Here is a 17,923-nt window from a genome sequence, read left to right on the forward strand (position 1 = left end):
CCAATGATTGTTGTTGTTGTTGTTGTTGTTGTTGTTGTTGTTTAGTCGTTTAGTCGTGTCCGAAACTTCGTGACCCCATGGACCAGAGCATGCCAGGCACTCCTGTCTTCCACTGCCTCCTGCAGTTTAGTCAAACTCATGCTGGTAGCTTCGAGAACACTGTCCAACCATCTCGTCCTCTGTCGTCCCCTTCTTCTTGTGCCCTCCATCTTTCCCAACATCAGGGTCTTCTCCAGGGAGTCTTCTCTTCTCATGAGGTGGCCAAAGTATTGGAGCCTCAGCTTCAGGCTCTGTCCTTCCAGTGAGCACTCAGGGCTGATTTCCTTAAGAATGGATCGGTTTGATATTCTTGCAGTCCATGGGACTCTCAAGAGTCTCCTCCAGCACCATAATTCAAAAGCATCAATTCTTCAGCGATCAGCCTTCTTTATGGTCCAGCTCTCACTTCCATACATCACTACTGGGAAAACCATAGCTTTAACTATATGGACCTTTGTTGGCAAGGTGATGTCTCTGCTTTTTAACATGTACTTTTTAACATGATTTTTAACATGTACCGGTGATTAGTACCTCCCTTCTAAACCAGAATTTGAAGCGATGGTTTCCAAACCCACTTCAAGCCATGGGTCGAGGCACCAACCACATTCTGTCAAAGTGGATGTCTGCAAGCTATGGACTAAGAAAGCCAGGAAGTTGAGAAGCAGTGGAAAGAGCTCCTGAGCCCACAAAACTTATTCTCAGCTAGCAAACCATAATTTGGCATTATGTCTGATTTGAGCTTAAGCACATGCAACTGCTTTTGAACATTATGACCCCTAGTTCCTCTACCTCACACCCCACCTTGCTGCTTCCCACACCGTTCCATTTATGCCTTATATGTGTAACTAATAATGGTGACATTCACTTGTAGCCAGCCAATCCACACTCGCATCTGAAGAAGCAAGGCTCCAATGTAAACCTGTAAAACTTTATGTGGTATCAAAACTTAAGTCTGAAAGGGTGTTTCTGAATACTTTAAATGCCAAACCTAAGACCAGCGGTGGAGGAAGCCGCCCCATGGGTGCCTGGGGTGGCGCGCCCAGGCGTGGGGCGAGCTGCCCATAGGGGTGGGGCAAACCACGGGGCCTCCAAGGAATCTGCCTGTCTCCTCCTACTCAGCTGCCCTACAGCTGGGGGGGAGGCAGTGGGCAGACCATTTGGGCAGTGTGGAGACTGCACACGCCGAAGCCACCGCGTGAGAGATGCGTGGCTCGGGCACGCTGCAGGCACCACGTTGAGTGCCGCCCGGCATTTTGTCACACCCCCCCCAGTGGTGACACCCAGTGAGAACTGCACCCACCACACTCCCCTTCCTCCACCCCTGCATAAGACTAACAAGTCTAACAACAACAACATGTTTTGGCTATTTAATGATGACTTTTTGAGTAACTCAACCTCAATGCTTATGAAATCCAAACACAAAGAAGAAAAGCGAGTGGTAAAAGAAAGTACAGTGGTACCTCGGGTTACAGACGCTTCAGGTTACAGACGCTTCAGGTTACAGACTCCGCTAACCGAGAAATAGTGCTTCAGGTTAAGAACTTTGCTTCATGATGAGAACAGAAATCGTGCAACGGCGGCACAGCAGTAGCGGGAGGCCCCATTAGCTAAAGTGGTGCTTCAGGTTAAGAACAGTTTCAGGTTAAGAACGGACCTCCAGAACGAATTAAGTACTTAACCCGAGGTACCACTGTACAGTCATACCTCGGGTTAAATATGCTTCAGGTTGAGCATTTTCAGGTTGCGTTCCGCGGCGACCTGGAAGTAACAGAATGGGTTACTTCTGGGTTTCACCGCTCACGCATGCGCAGATGCTCAAAATGACGTCACGTGCATGCGCAGAAGCAGCAGATCACGACCCATGCACGCGCAGACACGTGTTGCATTCTGCTCGGGTTGTGAACGGGGCTCCGGAACGGATCCCGTTCACAACCAGAGGTACCACTGTACTGGGAATCCAAAAACCTAGACTGCCAGAGGGATGAGTAAGCGAGTTTTATGCCACGTTGTATCCATCGTCTGTGCCTCACTTTCAGATCCATGAGTTAAAAGTCAGCATGGAAGCAGAGTGCACCAGATGCACATTGCAGAAGGGAACTTGGCAATACAATCAAGCATGTCCAAACATCTTACTTTGTAGCAGCAATATTTCCTTTTGCGACCGCTGTTGCAGCTGCACGGCTCCCCTGCTCGCAGCACCAACTGCACATCCTCTGTCTCTAGCACAGTCTTATACACAGCTCTCTGGAACTCTGTCAGAGAACAATAAACCATCTGGCAGGATAAAATGCAAAACGGGGGGAAGAAAACACCACAAATAAAAATGTTAAGCTATTATGAACAATTGCAAGTAGATAATGATCATGACAGGCACGATCAAACATCAATGCGATGTTTCATTGTTGTTGCAATGTTGCAAACTTTAACACCATATAAAAGGGGGGGGGGTGTCGTTGGCTAATATCTTAGATTTAAATGACACAATCTGTCACAAATATGAAAGTTAAATTGTGGCAATCCTTCTCAATCTGCAACCAGTATGTGCAGGAGAGGAAAGGACTCAAAATGCATCAATGTAAGGCTACAAAGATTTCGAACCTCTTAAAAGATCTATTTTGCCATTTCCTGGCACATACTATTGCAGAACACTAACGCAGACAAAGGGGATAAAGGGAAACAGCCAGCTCTTTAGATATCCATTGACATTCTGAATTGCTGATGTAGGAGGGAGGGGCTCTGTACAGTGGGATGACAAACTTTATCCTTCCTCTCAAAGACCATGGGTGGCATCTCCATGACATCTTTTGGTCTCAACCAGCAGGATGCAGAAATCCCAGGATCACTCCTGAATTTAGGCCACCCACAAAGCAGCAGCACCATGCTGTGCTATAATAATCCAAAAGTATCTTGAACATATACTCACATTATCAAGAGAATGAAATGAAATGAAAGCTGCAAGATTAAAGGCAACCGAGTGGCATTGCTGTTAATCTTCTCTTTAGAAAGCCCAGTTTAGACTGTATTATTACAGGCTTTGGCTAAAAGGTAGGTATAAATAAGGAAGGAAAAGCAGTAGACAAATGTGCATCTTTATTAAAAGTATGTGTGATTGTGTATCCTCTAAAATGTACTCTTGTGCTCAACGTACAAGGCAAGACAAGTGAAATGCATGTACTCTTTCACGATGGTGATGCCAAGCCCAGGCAGTCTTTTTCCATTTAACAATTCAATTAGGTTTTTACATGAATTTATCAGAAGAAAAGGAAGTATGAGAGCAAAAAGCATCTCGCTAGTCTTTTAAATGAACTCCGGTCCATTAACAAATTTTTGCATGGGAACTGAAGACATTAAGCTTGCAGACTGAGCTATGGGAGTTATTTGGGCTTGTAATTACAAATTCTGGACAAAATATGAAAGGCTAGATGCGAAAAATCATTTGTCTGCGGAAAGTCCCATATTGTGCAAAATTGCAAATGACAAAAACAATATTGCTTAACAGCAGTATTTAATCCTTTCCTTACACTGGCTCACAATACTAAAATTACTAGAAAAAAAACATTTTAGCAATCAAGGAGACGATTCAGTCCTTCTCCAGACCCATTCATGCCTACGTATTTGCAGAGCACTGCTAACAGCAAATGGATTTCCCATAACTGCACCTCACAGCCCCAGTCCAGTGCACAAACACAGTTGCGCATGTGAGTGGATCTCCCACTCACCCCAGATGTCTACAAGGTAAGGTAAAGGTAAAGGGCCCCTGATAGTTAAGTCCAGTCGTGAATGACTCTGGGGTTGTGGCGCTCATCTTGCTTTACTGGCTGAGGGAGCCAACATTTGTCCACAGGCAGTTTTTTCCAGGTCATGCGGCCAGCATGACCAAGCCGCTTCTGGCAAAACCAGAGCAGCGCACGGAACCGCCGTTTACCTTCCCGCCGGAGCGGTACCTATTTATCTACTTGCACTTTTTGACGCGCTTTCGAACTGCTAGGTTGGCAGGAGCTGGGACCGAGCAACGGGAGCTCACCCCGTTGTGGGGAGTCAAACCTTCTGATCGGCAAGCCCAAGGCTCAGTGGTTTACACCACAGCGCCAAATTTCATTAAATCCACATTGAAAAGCTATAGACAAATTTATTGTAGTTCATCACTCTTACTCTGTCCTCCTTCTTGGGCAACTGATCATTTATAAGAGCTTTTGTACGCCTTAAGAAGTAGCGAGATATTTTCTGAGCTAGCCTCTGCATTGCTTTTCGACCTGTTGCTAGTTCTCTTTTGGTTGCAGTGTGCCTCTGACCATGTTCTACTGGATCAGAAAATTCCTTCTTGAAGCGCGCTTCATTACCCAAAAGTCCCGGTACAGCCCTAAGAGACAGGAAAAAATCAGTAGACATATTTTCATTCTTGTTGTGACCTCTTTCTTCCATCTGCTGTGATTTCTTGTGTGTCACTCCAGCACTCACATATCCAGCAGGATTCTACAACCAAAGATCCAGATTCTCTGTCTGCTGTTGTGTTCCAGCTGCTGGCTAACTAAATTCCCATGCATATTTTTAAATATGTTCATTTTCTAGGTACCCGAGAATGTACCCCTAAGAGTGATATCCATGTCACCACATGGACTGAAATGTAATATTAGAGCATTTATAATACTGGTTGTGCCATACCTAAAACACTGTGCAAAAAACACTATCTGTGCATGTAGATAAATAATAAAATGGCATCAACAGTGAATGAGCATTTAACCTATACTTGCAAGGTTCACTTTTCTTGTGCTTACCAGTCCATGACACACCAAAGTTCCTTCATGTTGTTCTGCAGAATCGTCCCAGTAAGTCCCAATCGAACCTTGCACTTTAGAGCCTTCATGGTCTGGGTTATTTGCGATTTCGGATTCTTGATTCTATGCACTTCATCTACAATGACAGCAGACCACTCTATGCTGGGAAAACAACCAGAAATTATGAGAGTCTCCCTAAATCCTCCAAATATATTATTTCATAAGCTATTGACAATGAGGTTTCCCATATTATGCAAAACAATGACACTCAAGACTGAACTTTCCATGGTTCTGGGAGAATGAGAGTACAGAGTATCAAAACAAAAAAGGGGGGGGGGTTTAAAAATACAGCAAGTTTTTTAAAAAATGTAGCTGAAAAGTTTTTTGTTTTTTTTTAAAGGTTCAATGCACTCCCTCCCATCTATGCTCCATATTACATCTTTGTCATGGCTCAAGCCCCAAATACCTGAAAGCCCATCACTTTCCCTACAAACCCCCTCTGGTGCTTGGCTGTTCCACCACCCTCAGAAATTTGGTGGTAATAAATTATATGGATGATGATGACGACCCCCAAACCCAGCCCCTCATACAAGCTTGAAGAAGAAACAGATAAGGGGAAAATACAGACCATTCCACTCATGGGAGTCAACCTCTCCCCTGAGCCTCCTTGGCTTGTGGACATAGCTTGCTTGGTTTTCTCAGAGAGAAGCACCCATTAACATCCCCTCTAGCACAGATGTCAGTACTGACAGAACTGGACAAGAACTGGTCATGGGACCGAGACGGCTTTGGTCGCCCTAACAGATGATCTCCGCAGGCAGTTGGATCGAGGCGGGTCGGGGCTGCTGATTCTTCTAGACCTGTCAGCAGCCTTCGACATCGTCGATCACGAACTCCTGGACCACCGCCTTGCCGACGTGGGGATCCAGGGCACAGTCCTTCAATGGCTGCGCTCGTTTCTCTCTGGTCAGGGACAGAGGGTGGCGCTTGGGGGGGGAATTGTCATCGCGCCACTCCTTGGTGTGTGGAGTGCCTCAGGGTGCGATACTCTCCCCGATGCTTTTTAACATCTTTATGCGCCCCCTCGCCCAGCTTGTCTGGAGTTTTGGGCTGGGTTGCCATCAGTATGCCGATGACACCCAACTCTATCAGTTGATGGATGGCCATCCTGACTCGGCCCCAGACACACTGACCAGATGTATGGAAGCTGCGGCTGGATGGTTACGTGGGAGCAGGTTGAAGTTAAATCCTTCGAAGACAGAGGTCCTCTGGCTGGGATGGGACGATATGGGATTGAGGGGGCAACTCCCATCTCTTGCAATTAGTGCCAGCACCGTCCGTTAAGAGTTTGGGTGTAATCTTCGATACCTCCCTCCCTATGGAGGCACAGGTTACAGCTATAACAAAGGCGGCATTTTTTCATCTCCGCCAAGCTAAGCAGTTGGCTCCTTATCTCTCTCGCCCTGACCTAGCCACTGTGATCCACACGACGGTCACCTCCAGACTGGATTATTGTAACTCGCTCTACGTGGGGCTGCCCTTGAGACTGACCCAGAAACTCCAGCGGGTGCAGAATGCCGCGGCAATACTCCTTATGGGGTCTTCACTGCGAGATCACATTCATCTGGTACTATACCAGCTGCACTGGCTCCCGGTGGAGTACAGGATAAGGTTTAAGGTGCTGGTTTTAACCTTTAAAGCCTTATACGGCCTAGGACCCTCGTACCTACGGGACCCCCTCTCCTGGTATGTCCCACAGAGGAACTTACGGTCTGCAAATAAAAACATCCTGAAGGTCCCAGGCCACAGAGAGGTTAGGCTGGCCTCAACTAGAGCCAGGGCTTTCTCGGCTACGGCTCCAATCTGGTGGAACGCTCTGTCACAAGAGACTAGGGCCCTGCGGGACCTGACATCTTTCCGCAGGGCCTGCAAGACAGAGCTGTTCCAGCAGGCCTTTGGTCAGGGCGCAGCCTGACTCCCTCCTCTGGCAATGTGCACTGAATTTTGCTTAACGATTGCCATCAATTTGATTTTAATTAATTTTTATAATGAAATGTTTTTAGAATGTTGGATTATTTGATTGTTGTTAGCCGCCCTGAGCCCAGCTTCGGCTGGGGAGGGCGGGATATAAATAAAATTTATTTTTCTTTTTTTTTATTATTATTATTATTATTATTATTATTATTATTATTATTATTATTTTAAGTCAGCATTGTCCATGCCTCAGGGAACTGGTGCCAAGTGCAGTATAGTATTTGCAAGCTTGCAAAACACCTAATATGGTCTTAACTCAGCCAGCAGGGCCCATTTGGTACCTGGCTTGATCAGAGAGACCTGGCTTGTCTTTCCCTGGGGATAGATAGATAGATAGATGATAGATAGATAGATAGATAGATAGATGGATATAGATGATAGATAATTTATTTGCTTGCTTGCCACCCATCTGACTGGGTTGTGCCAACTGACTGTGACCAGACTTTCCTGCTTATTTGTACCTACAGAAAAATTCTTGACACTCCTTACAAACAGCAAGAGAAAAGAACTGATTTCTGTATTAGGGAGAAAGGGTATATCTTTGAAGGGAGACAGGGAGAGAAACCGAATATAACTTTCAGCTGGGATTTTGTAATTATCCAAAGAAGTCCATAACAGCCATAACTTAACAGCTACAGGTACAGCTAGATAACATTTGATTGCACCAATTTGGAATGACTTAGAACTGATGGTCGGGAGATTAAACCAAGTACAATACATTATTTGCCATCCAGCAAGAATCCATTTCATACTTTAGGGGAGAAGTTAGGGCTGGTGCTCAGTCTAATAAAGTTTTCACAATAACATGAAGAAATAGGGCTAGCATTTAATAAAAGTGCTAAATGTTTCACATTTCAGAAATATCACGGTTCTGTTGCATTACTGAAGCTTGCCTAGAGTGAGAGTGGTGTTTTTGGCTACAGCCCTTTCCTCTACACCCTCCCACTGACTGGTGATTGCCAAAATGTTCCCTGCCCCAGACTTCATCAAATGTCACTCGTTGCAATTAAAAAACACTAGAGAAGTATTTCTCCACTCCAAGCAAAAATTTGACCGTTTCCCCTTTGCGCATATATTTCTGCAATGCAGTTGAAGACATTTTCATTCTCCTATGCATGTTTAATTGAAAATTAAGTCCCACAGTTTGCAATGGAATCAGTGACAACTTGTGTGCATAGGATTACAGCCACAATATATATGCTCAATGCATTTTCTCGTATTTCTCCCAAAGGTTTCAGGCATTTGGTGTCCTGGGTTTGCAAGAGTACCTGCAGGATATAAAACAACAACAACAACAACCCCACACTCATTGTCTGCAGTAGAGGTAATTTTTAGAATTGTGTTACCTGTTAAGGTCATCCAAACAAAGGCGAAGGGTTTCATATGTTGTTAGTGCGACTTCACATTTCCCCTGCTTGATTCGACTCATTTCGTAGTCCTTTCTATTGCCATGCAGAACTATCACCTTGAAATAGCCCCAGGTATCCAGTTCATCTTTCCAATTATACAGGACAGAAAGGGGTGCCACAATCAGGAAAGGCTGGAAAGAAGAATGTGATGTGGTTTCTGAACCAGATACAAGGTGCTGAATACATACAGCTGCGTATGAGTACAAAACCCCCACACTGTTAATATTCCTATGCTATCCTATACTTTTCAGCTGCTGGGCACAGCACAGTGAGAGAAACCCAGAAAAAAAAAAGGTCCTTCAAGCTCATTAAGACCCAGCCAGAAGAGTTTCTTTCAATGTAGCCACCATCTTGTTTCTATGGCAAGCTTATGTAACTTGAATCCCTTGAGGCCTAAAGCAGCCCATACGGAGGTGTGCCCGTTGACGGAACACCCCTCTCCCCATTTTTGCTCAGGAATATGCAAGTTTTAAGCATGCCTACTTGCAGCAAACCTGGAAAATCCCCAAGACGAGGGGAAGAACAGATGGCAAGAGAATCGACCGTCAAAGAGTGTCAGTTGGCTCCTAGCCAAAATTTGGTGACAAGCAAAGTTTGAGAGAGGACTCTTTGTGGTGATGGAGGTGGAATCCTCAAAACTGCTTTTAATTTATATCAACCTTGGAAAGTCACCCTCTCAAAGCAGGGAAGGAAGATCTGTCTGCGCCCTGTTATCCAGGCACCTAGGGATTTTAACACAGCTGACTAAGAAAGAGGTAGGAACAAAAGGTAGGCCAGGAAGCAGAACCTAGAAGTGTCATGATGAAGGCCAGCCCAACTAGGGGTGAGAAGTACAGAGGCAAGAAGGTGGAAGAATTGCCCTGTAAATTAATGGGGAAGTGAAACATATCCCCCTTCAACTGCTTGTTAGGAACCAAGAGCCCACTTAAATTATCTGAAGCCTGTTGAGACTGCTTAGGCTTTATTGGGGTCACAAAAAATGTTTACCAGGCAAGCGCAATTATTCTCCAAGCTACTGGAAGGGTCAGCAAATGGTCCTTCAATTATCATAGGAGATGAAGAAGCCTATGGATCAGAGTTCTCCATGCTACCAACAACCACCACCATATTCTATAATATATTGCGGGGGTCACGCTGTGTAATTGTGGTCCATAGAACCTCACATACATAAAGAATATCTCCATTTAAAAATGGTTTGTACTGTTGTATCTTCAAGATGCCCCTAAGCTTACTTTCTTTGGAACAGATGGCATGTCTTTTTTCATAGTTCTTCGCAAAAATTCAGGCATGTTATTTTCAATATCTGCACGTGTCCCTTTTTTGTGCAGCACTGCAGCCAGAAAGGAAATAACCTAGAAAGAAACGCAAGTTGAAGTGTTTAAGAGAAAATAATAACCAAATTGCACTCCGAACAAATCTCTGATGCACAGCGGAAGACTACATAGCTCTGTTCGCATAGCGAAAGAACTGTGGAAACAAGTAGGAATTTGATGATGGTTCAACTGGTGAAACAGCCTTTTCCACAAACAAGCAGTTAAAATTCACAACAAATGGGAAAGACAGTTTGCTAAGACTTGTTTTCTCAGAACTCATATAGATACACTGCCTCAGGACTCCAAAGACAAGGAATCTCAACAGAACCTCAGCCAGCCCCACTGCTGCAACTAAATACAGTGGTACCTCAGGTTATATACGCTTCAGGTTACATACGCTTCAGGTTACAGACTCCGCTAACCCAGAAATAGTGCTTCAGGTTAAGAACTTTGCTTCAGGATAAGAACAGAAATCGTGCTTCGGCGGCGCGGTGGTAGCAGGAGGCCCCATTAGCTAACCCGGGGTACCACTGTACAGCATCCCACAGCTAAGCAAGGGAAGGGACCCAAAACACTCTTCATCTGTCACAGAGTCTCCAAGCTCTCAAGATGAGGAAACATGTGCCAACTAGCCCTTCTTAAAATGTGCAGGTTGCAGAAAGGTGAGTCCTCCTGACAACAAATGCAAGTAATTTGTGCTGGCAAGTATAACAGAGAGTCCAACCTCTTCTGCTGGGAATATCTCACTTCTTTTATTGATACACAAGACTCATTCTTCCTGGGCAGAATCAGAGCCAGGGCATCTGGAGCCACCAGAAGTCCAGTTCTAATGCAAGTCCCAAGATGGAATGGGCAGCATATAAATAAAGGGTAGCAAACAGCAGCCCTCCAGATGGTGGTTTGCAACACCTATCATCCTTGACCCTTGGCCACACTGGCTGGGGTGGATAGGAGCTGGAACCCAAAAATAGATAAGTGCCACAGATTCCCCACCCTTGCTATAAAGAGATCCATGTAGGCACAGAAAATGACCCGTATAAGACAATTTGCAGCACTTGCTTTGATTTCACTAATTTCGTTACATGCAATGATGCCCTTAGCTTGTTGTAGCATTAAAAGTCAATAGATTACTTTAATCACATTCACAAAGTAGTCCTGCTTAAACCAGAATTTTACTGTTCAGCTAGGTAACCAGGATGGAAAAAAACAGGCAAGTTTAAAATATCCATCCATTTACCAGCTTTATCATTTCTTCTTATAAATGTAATATCCCATGCCAGCCTCGGTTTGGATTCTGCTTGGTTTTTATGCATTTGTCCCATGAAGTTTTATTTTATTTGGGTAATGTGGATAAAATTCCATGAAAAATACTTTTAAAAAGAAAAGAAAATATTCATCCACATATCCACTTCCAGCTTACAATGAAATTCAAACTGTTGTGAAAAAGATGTTTCTAATTGGATTCCTGGTTCTCATCATGAACCACTGCTATTATCAAGTATAATGACACACAAAATAGGTGACAAGCCATGCATGGAAACTTTTTTTTGAGAAAGTGGTAAATTATGGAAAGAAGCTGTAGAATAAAACCAGTCTGGAGTTTAATCCCTAGATGTCTCACACAGCAGAGTGCTATTTCTTCCTTGGAGTGAAAGAATGAATTGCCATTCTGAGAAAATAATGTTGCAGGCTTCCTTCCCCACGCTGACAAGAAAGCATTTTTACAGTCTATCTTTCCTCACATACTGTCATTTTGCAATCAGTGGTATATACCAGTGTCTGGGAAAGAGTGTAATAAAATTCCCCAACAGGCAATATAAAAAAAGCAAGAGGAAATCAGCCTTGTTTTTAAAAGGAAGCATAGAGACTGTATACTCATGATCACTGTCTTAAGTTATTTCCCACTTTGTGACAATTCTGGAAAATTAAAGACCTCACTCCAGTCTCACCATCTGTTTGCCTTCCAGGTTTATCAAATATCATGGTCAGGACAGAAGAATGGACTCCCAACTTTCTCATTAATTAATTAGCTTAATTCTTTCTAGAGGTCTTTCTTAAACACCTGAAACATCTAAAGGCCTCACAACTGAGGAGAGAAAAACTGGGCGGGGGGGGGAGAGAAACGTGGCTGTGGCTTACTAAGTTTCATTTTGTTAATTATTTAATTATAAAACCCAGGTATAAAGGTAAAGGTAAAGGGACCAGGTCCAGTCGTGACTGACTCTGGGGTTGCGGCGCTCATCTCACTTGATTGGCCAAGGGAGCCGGTGTACAGCTTCCGGGTCATGTGGCCAGCATGACTAAGCCGCTTCTGGCGAACCAGAGCAGTGCACGGAAACGCCGTTTACCTTCCCGCTGGAGTGGTACCTACTTATCTACTTGCACTTTGACATGCTTTCAAACTGCTAGGTTGGCAGGAGCAGGGACCGAGCAACGGGAGCTCACCCCGTCGCGGGGATTCAAACTGCCGACCTTCTGATCGGCAAGTCCTAGGCTCTGTGGTTTAACCCACAGGTATAAATATTATCAAAGCAGCTACAGACAAACACAATACTAAGAAGCAGAACAAATTAAGGGGCAGGAGAAATTTAGTTGTCCTCACAAGTTCACACAATGGGTTTTTCGCCCCTGTCCTCCCCCTCTGGAGAGGAAAGGGTGATCGTTCCACCTGACAAGCTGCAATACTTGGCGCAGACTAAACACAATGTTGAATTTCACCAAAGGGGGGTGGATAGGCAAAGACATAGCTGAGATGCTAAGGGTCAGGTGTAAAGGGTTGGCCAGGTATGAAGGAGGGGGAGTTGACAAAGGGGTAAGTGGGCTTGATGAGCGGAGCAAACAGAGATGGCAGCCCCTAGCGAAAACTTAGAACCATTAAAAGCAGGAATGGTTCTAAGTTTTCAAATGACTGGCAACTCAACAGAATTTGTGAGTGCCCAATATCATCACGAGCACAAATCATCATGAACATGAGAGACCCTCGCAAAATCCAGCCAATTCTTTACTCTGCTCCAGACATCAACACATTTTTGTCCTTAGAATAGCAGAAAGGAGGTAAGATACCTGTACAGTTTTCCCAAGGCCCATGTCATCTCCAAGAATGCACCCGTTACCACAAACAGCGTGTCCATATAAAAACAGGGCCCCTTTTCTTTGATAATCACGTAGGTATCGATTAATTGTGTATGGGATCCGATCTCCATCCTTAGACAGCTCATAGTCAACTGCAGATGAGGGAAATCTTCTGCCAGGGAAATGAGGCTTCTCCAAATCTTCGTCATCAAATATTAAGTTCTTCTGGGCATATTTACTGGTTTTGATGCTACAGAGTTTTGCTACCAGTATTTTCTTTCCTTGAGAGCCCCTAAAAGATACAACTGCAAAAGAATTCCCATTTTCATCTGTTTCCAAGGATGTTATTGTGGCTTCACAAAGCTTCTCATTTTCAGGAAAAGGAGCAAGGCATTTATCTCCAACATGCCATCTGCCTGTTAAAAATCACATACAACAAAAATAGGGTTTCAACCTGAATGAAATTCAGTGGAGTGTACTTAATTAAATTCTATTCATTATTTTTTTCTGAATAAACCCACATAAAGTTGGGATGCAAACTGTTTCAAATTAGTCCCGCAAAAATCAAGACACATCCTAGCAATGTTCTCTTCAAGGTAACAGATAAATCACCCACCTGCCAAATCATCACACATTCTTAGTTATAGATAAGCATGGATCCCCATATACCTATAAAACTGAAAGGAAGAAACAAGCATAAGCAAAAAATTAGTATTAACAAGATAAGAGGCAAGTATCATCAACCGACATTTCGAACGTATGATTAACCTCCATAAAGGAACACCCGAAAAAAATGCTATCATGACATAGTGTCCCAAATAATGACATCTCCATGCTGAAAAAAAAAGCACCACATTGAGCTAACTGTACTTTTCACTTTAGGGGAGGGGGAAACTATGTCCCTCAAGATGTTGTTGGGTTCCAGCTGCCATCAGCCCCAGCCAGTATGGCCAGCAGATCTGCTCCACTTCCCAGTGGGGAGGAGTTGCGGTGGACCATGTGGCCACCCACTCCCCACCGGGGGCGGGGGACTTTGTCCCCCATTGCCCGGAGGATCCCAGCCACGTCAGAGCCCAGCTGGCCAATCCGCTGGCCGGGGGGGGCATGGCCGGGTCCGTTTAAGCAGAGGCACGAGCCGGAGGGCTTCCTCTTTGGCTCGCTTCCTCAATTACCCGTCCTCCCTCCCTATTTTGCAGGTTTTAGGCACTGGCCTTGCTATGGACAGTGGTTGGTCGCCGTTGAGGGGCCTGGTAGGAATTTTTCCACTTGGCAAATTGGCACTGGCCATTTGGTTTTCGCCTACCTCGTAGCAATCGTCACAACTTCGTTAGGGTTGCAGTTAGGCATTGTTTGACCTTGTGGGGGGGGGAGGGGAGGTGTGACCATCACCTGCCCCTCCAAGCTTAAGGGTATTCCGTTAAAGGAATCCGGGCTGTTCTTGTCTGAAGCCTGTGTCAGGGGCTAGGGCCATGACACGACCCCGACGGGAACATCAGGGGGAGCTCGAGTTGGTCTGCATCGACAGGACTCCTCCATTCGGTGGTTTACCCTTACCGGACTTCCTGCGCATCGGGCAGGAGTCAGATATAGCCAGGTCCAATCAATGCCTAAGCCAATACCGCTCACATTCTGTAATTCAATAAAGTTGTGGCCAAATTTGCCCAATAACATAAACCTAATATCTGTGTCCTTGTGTGTGTTATTTCCCAACGAGGGGGTGGCTGCGGGGTCTTGACACGCAATCAACAGTTGTAGTCGAGCATCTTCTGGAGGGATTCGGATTAGTCATCCATGCTTTAGGAGATCTCAGGTGAGGCATCATATCAAGCTAAGAGACCAGCCCTTCTTCTCCTACACCCCTATGAAAGGGAGTAAGTGCTCTGAACTTAGGACAGAAAGTCTCCCCCTCAATTATCATTATAATTAATTTTTTAAAAAGGTGACAAGCATAGCTGAAGTGGGATTCTTCGTGAAATACCAGTCTGCAGGAAATCAGTATAAAATGCTGACAGTTTGATGCCCTGAGAAGGGACTTTGGCCCAGGTAAGCGTGCAGTGAGCTGCAGCCTAAACATCTCTTGAGAAAGGAGCTAGTGTGTGACTAAACTGACTCAATTACAGTGGTACCTCAGGTTAAGTACTTAATTCGTTCCGGAGGTCCGTTCTTAACCTAAAACTGTTCTTAACCTGAAACACCACTTTAGCTAATGGGGCCTCCCCCTGCCGCTGCACCGCTGGAGCACGATTTTTGTTCTCATCCTGGAGCAAAGTTCTTAACCTGAGGTAATATTTATGGGTTAGCGGAGTCTGTAACCTGAAGCGTCTGTAACCTGAAGCGTCTGTAACCCGAGGTACCACTGTATCAGCAAGCAGCAGGTGGCAGGAAAGAGAGTAGAAGCTGAAGACTATTATTTGTTTATTGGTATTTATAGGCCGCTCATTAACCACATCCTCTGGACAGTAAATGTAAGAACGTAAGAAGAGTCTGCTGGATCAAGCTAACAGCATCCTGTTCTCACAGTGGCCAACCAGATGCCTGTAAAAAACTCTCAGGCAGGACCCGAGCACAAGACCACTCTTGTCTCCTGTGGTTTCCAGCAACTGGCATTCAGCAGCATTAGCATAGTCATCATGGCTAGTAGCCACCAATAGCCTCCATGAGCTTATCTATTCGTCTTTTGATGCTATCCAAGCTGGTGGCCATCACTGCGTCCTGTGGAAGCACGTTCCAAAGTTTACCTATGCGCTGTGTGAAGAAGTGCTTTCTTTTATCTGTTCTGAACCAACAGGGCCATGGGCGTAGCCAGGGGGCAGGAGGAGGCAGCTGCCCCCCTCCATCAAGTACCGTATTTTTTGCACCATAACACTCACTTTTTTCCTCCTAAAAAGTAAGGGGAAATGTCTGTGCGTGTTATGGAGGGAATGCCTATGGGTGGCATGCCTACGGATTTTCCTCCTCTAAAAACTACATGCGTGTTATGGTCGGGTGCGTGTTATAGAGCGAAAAATACGGTAAATAAATAAAAATACTTAACTAAAAGTAGAAATAATCATAATATTTGAAACTGAAATGCTTGTTGAAGTCACTTGGATGACGTTGTGGCGCATTCTAGCGATGCAACTGGCAACCCGACTGAGTGATGGACTATGGTACAACATGTGGAAGGAGAAGAAACTCAGCAAAGAGCAGTTGAAAGAGCTGGACATAGTAGAGCTAGTAAAAGAGGCAGAAATCTTTTATCCTATCACAGAAAAGGTTCTGCTCATCTCTCTTGCTCAGCCATGCTCCCCTTGTACCCTAGAACAGTCATTCGGTACATTGCGGAGAGTAAAAACCTGGCTAAGGGTATGATGGCAGGGGAGCGTCTTCATGGGTAATGCTTACTGAGTGCGCACACAAAAACCACATTTGGGGGAAAGGAGGAATTGGAGAAGGAAATGCTGAGAAGCATTTCAGCAAATCCAAGAAAAAAATGAAAAAGAAAATGAGATGAGAAAAGGCGTGTTCTTTGTAATTTTGCAAAATATACTCATTAACTGTGGGAAAGGTACTCCCTGGTATTTATTTTTTGACTTCTGAATCTGATAGACAGAGCAGACAGAGGAGGATAACAGGTGGGTGTCCTAACCTAAGGTTACCCGATGCCCCCATTTCCCGGGGACAGTCCCCGGATTTACAAATCAGTCCCCATACAAAATCCTATCATTCCTACTGAAGTTGAAAAGTGTCCCCAGATTCACTGAAAAAAATCTGGTAACCTTATCCAACCCCTCCCCCAAACATAAATCCTAGCTATGTCTATGAATATGGCATGAAAGAAGGGTAAGGGCCTGCGCTTACAACACCCCTGACCATGCTGAAAATGCAACTGAAATGCAGCAACCTCTGGAGGGCCACAGATTTCCCCAGCAGCCCTGACATCAGGTTAGAGCAGCCTAAGCCCAAGAACACACACGAAGGCAACACAGGAGACCCTTCTTCTAAGCCAGCATTAAGATGCACAAGATAATATCACCAAGGCAACTATCTGTAAGCAAATAGTAAGCATCCATAAAAACGGCAAAAGGAGCTTCTTTCCCAAATCAGTTTTATCTTGAACAATAGCAAACACAGTAAATAAAGAGTCCACTTGTGATATACCAGTGGTTCCGTGTTCCAACTTTGTTCCGGTAAACCGGCGTTTCATTGCTAAATACCTTTAGTCATTAAGCTGTCAAAATCTACTGTAACAGAACTGTACCGAATTAACAAGAAAAATTAAATTAAAAAATAGGCTGAGAAAGCATAGTTAAGGCATAACTTTGTAGTGTAAACGATATACAAGAGAAGATGGTATGTAAGCGGCTTAAAGGTATAAAGGTGAGACAATAACTAGTCTATTTGCACGTACCTAGCTCCTACCCGCCCCAGTCCCACTAATACAAAAAATTCTCTGTAGAAACTTACCTGTCCCCATCTGCATGTTTCCTTCGGGAGGAGCACAGAAAGAGGACGACGTCCTTCAGTTTGTTAAATCTCCTTAGGAAACATGGGCAGGGCTCAGAAGCCTAAACCTATCTGGGAAAGAATCTACTTTTGCCATTTTCAATGGACGTTTATTGTTTATTTACAGGTGACATTACCTGCAAACAATGTTTCAGGTAATTGTTGGTATTATCTTGGTGTCGACTGCAGTAGTCAGCCCTGTTCATTGTCTTAGCATTAAGATATGGGCAGGAATAATTAGAATTAAAGGGCACCGACTTCCGGGCTGGGGAGAAGGAAGTTCCCCCGCGCGAGGTAAAAGCCCCGAACTCACGTGCCGAGAAGCCGCCGCAGCTTCTGCCACTTCCGGGGTTTCGAAGCTCCCCTATTTCGAAGCGAGAAGCAAGCTCTCGCGAGACCCAGCCGTGGTCTCGCGGGGTCCGGGTCTCCACAGAGCATCTCCTCTCAGCATGAAATCGCCCTAGACTTAACAGTACAGAGCCGCCCGCCCGGCCTCAGAGTTCATGGTTGTTATTCGAGCGCCATTTCCCCTTCCTTGTCTCACCCTCGCTTGTCGGCGCCGAAGGAGGAGAATTCCCACAGGGCACGACGGTGGGGCTGAGCAGAAGAAGCCTGCCCAAGCCAAGGAGAGGAGCAGGCAGGAGATCCTGCTCTTAAGAAACTCCGGACTCTACACTTTTTTCCTATCTCTAGCGGGAAAACGAACGGCTTTTGATGCCGGCTCGCGCGGCCAATTCTCGCGATAACGAAGTTTGGTGCTTCCCCTCACCCCCTTTGCTGCTTCCCCGGCTGCCTT

General features: G+C 45.0%; 1 protein-coding gene across 5 annotated transcripts in view; it reads right to left on the bottom strand.

Annotated features, from left to right (window-relative positions):
* ERCC6L2 (ERCC excision repair 6 like 2) overlaps positions 1-17,521 on the bottom strand; it is a 59,957-nt gene extending 42,436 nt beyond the window's left edge. Inside the window, exons 1-8 of one of the 5 annotated variants that reach the window (XM_080972261.1) lie at positions 17,441-17,521; positions 13,259-13,319; positions 12,634-13,058; positions 9,490-9,609; positions 8,195-8,388; positions 4,815-4,976; positions 4,192-4,399; positions 2,173-2,313 (exon numbers count right to left, since the gene is read on the bottom strand). In XM_080972261.1, the coding sequence (XP_080828387.1) occupies positions 2,173-2,313; positions 4,192-4,399; positions 4,815-4,976; positions 8,195-8,388; positions 9,490-9,609; positions 12,634-13,058; positions 13,259-13,277 (1,269 nt within the window). In that variant the 5' untranslated portion in view covers positions 13,278-13,319; positions 17,441-17,521. The other 4 variants (XM_080972260.1, XM_080972259.1, XM_080972262.1 and 1 more) reach the window with 4 other exon arrangements.
* Positions 17,522-17,923: the final 402 nt, after the last annotated feature.

This window comes from Podarcis pityusensis (assembly GCF_964106645.2).
Source record: "Podarcis pityusensis genome assembly, chromosome: 11".
Taxonomy (NCBI): domain Eukaryota; kingdom Metazoa; phylum Chordata; class Lepidosauria; order Squamata; family Lacertidae; genus Podarcis; species Podarcis pityusensis.